Source organism: Malus sylvestris, chromosome 13 (genome assembly GCF_916048215.2).
Source record: "Malus sylvestris chromosome 13, drMalSylv7.2, whole genome shotgun sequence".
NCBI lineage: Eukaryota > Viridiplantae > Streptophyta > Magnoliopsida > Rosales > Rosaceae > Malus > Malus sylvestris.
The window spans coordinates 13,102,012-13,104,094 of NC_062272.1; the positions used below are offsets into that span (position 1 = coordinate 13,102,012).

Genomic DNA, 2,083 nt, shown 5'->3' on the forward strand with positions numbered 1-2,083 from the left:
TTTCGGTTTTTTTTCGGTTTTTTTTTTTTTCATCCAAAAAATGCAAAACAACCACAACACTTTATCATTCTGTTTCCTTGTAACATGAGACTGAGTTCTCTCTACAGCATCATTGGCCACAAGAAATGAACCACAGATATCACAGAGTGCCATTTTTTTCTCCTGTGCTAGCATCAACACTTTATCATTCTGTATTTCTTCCTTACAGCATTTACTCGCTGAAATCATCAAAAGCCGCTCTCTCTCTCTCTCTCTAAAAAACTCAAATCGTTTTGCCCATCTCATCTCCAAATGCACTACATCTTTTTAATGCTTATAGTCCATAGAAGATCTGAATCTGACTGCACTGTTATTTTCTCTCCCTTGACGATATTCGATGTACTTATCAGACCACCAAACCTCATCTCCGTTTCAGCTGGAAAAGAAAAGTAAAGCACGGGCTGTTAGATAACTCGAAACATGAACAATGAAATCAATATTAGACACGCCTTTTCCCTTTTTGGTCACATTTAAGCAGGTCAGAACAGGAAGAGGTGACCAGAAAAGTATATGCTAAGTGAACCCCTAATACAATAAAAGTATGCATTAACTAGCCTTACGCTCTTAAGAGATACTCACCGAGATCCCATTGAAGTCCAGTGGTTGTAGTACTTCCAGATGGCATCCCAATGGGTATGAGTCCACAATGAGGGCCTTCAACAGAAGACTGAATATGGATCTCATGGCGGTGTGAAGATGGATGAAGCAATCATCAGATATGAGAATTATTTGAATGTTTGAGAATCGACATAACACATTGATGTTTCCAATCGACATAACTCAGTTCATGTATAGAGGTGAAAAACAAACTAGCAGTCTATTTAGCAAAGTGTCAAAATCTGTAATCAACAAATTTGACTACCCAACTCACAATAAGTTGCAAGGAGTAAGGACACAGTTTTAGTTACCGAAAGTTATACGAAAGCACCTACAAAATCAGACTCAATTCCAGTAGAAAAACAAAACGAATGTTGGAACGATAATAATACACAACATACATTAGACTTATCTAGGTTTGGTGCCGAGTCACATATGTATGCTATACACTTATGCAAATCGGTCGTGTCCTGATCCTCAGATTCATTAATAATTTGAGTTCCCTGCATTCAAATAGCAAAAGAGACATCCTGAGAAAACACCAGAGCACTGCATGTATGCAAATCAATTAGCAATTTAGCAACAGTACCACCGCGACATCAAATGCAACATAACTCCAAGGATGACAACATTAACAAACAATTCCACAAGTTTGCTAGATACGACAAGGAATGACAGCTACAGAAAGAAAATAACCTTGCAAAACCAAAAGAAAATATAAAATTAATGAAACCTCAACTAATAGTTTTCATAACTGAAGTTACCCAAAACAAATTGCAAAACCAAAACCCATGAAATTGAAAAGCTACAGAACCCATGAAATTGAAAATAAATTCTGCAAAACGCATCAAATTGAAAACAAAATATGTAGAACAAACATGAGAGAAATTATTATAAGACTAACCTTGCAAAGGAACGAAGTAGTGGGTCGAGACTCGAAACAGCAAGAGGTCGTGGGTCACAGGTCATGGCGGTGAGAAACTGAGAGCAAATCAGTGACGACGAGTGAGATGGCGACACTTGCAGGTCGCTGTGAAGGAAGAAGACGAAGCGGAAGAGCGGCGGAGTTGGGAAGGAAGGAGAGAGGGTCCAGAGTACAGAGGAGAGGGATAAGGGAAAAGGGTCGGGCCGTCGTGGGTCGCCTGAGAGATTGAGAGAGACAGAGCGATTGAAGTTGAAGACCCAGCGAGAGAGAGAGGAGGCTCGGCTGCGCTGGGTTAGGGTTACACTGGAGGAGAGGAGGCAGGGAACGAGAGAGAGAGGAAGGGAATGAAAAAAAATAAAAGGTATGGGTATGGCTGCTAGGGTTAAAGGGTTAAAGGGTTTTGTTAAGTTCTCCAAAAAATTTAAAAAACATCTCAGACATCCTGGAGGTTCGAACCCGTGCCTTGGGGCTTGAAAAGGTTCACCGCAACCAACTTAGCAACAAGGTATGTTTTGTTATGAT

General features: G+C 40.1%; 1 protein-coding gene across 2 annotated transcripts; it reads right to left on the reverse strand.

The window, feature by feature from the left end:
* LOC126595500 (thiamine pyrophosphokinase 1-like) lies at positions 1-2,083 on the reverse strand. 2 transcript variants are annotated; one of them, XM_050261775.1, is made up of 4 exons: positions 1,541-2,059; positions 1,038-1,185; positions 619-706; positions 1-415 (listed from the first exon to the last, which is right to left on the reverse strand). In XM_050261775.1, exons 2-4 carry the CDS (start codon positions 1,143-1,145, stop codon positions 297-299), a joined length of 315 nt encoding a protein of 104 aa, XP_050117732.1. In that variant the 5' UTR covers positions 1,146-1,185; positions 1,541-2,059; the 3' UTR covers positions 1-296. The 2 variants fall into 2 exon arrangements, 1 of the variants encoding a protein (XP_050117732.1); XR_007613560.1 differs by having other exon boundaries at positions 314-415; positions 600-1,139; positions 1,541-2,083.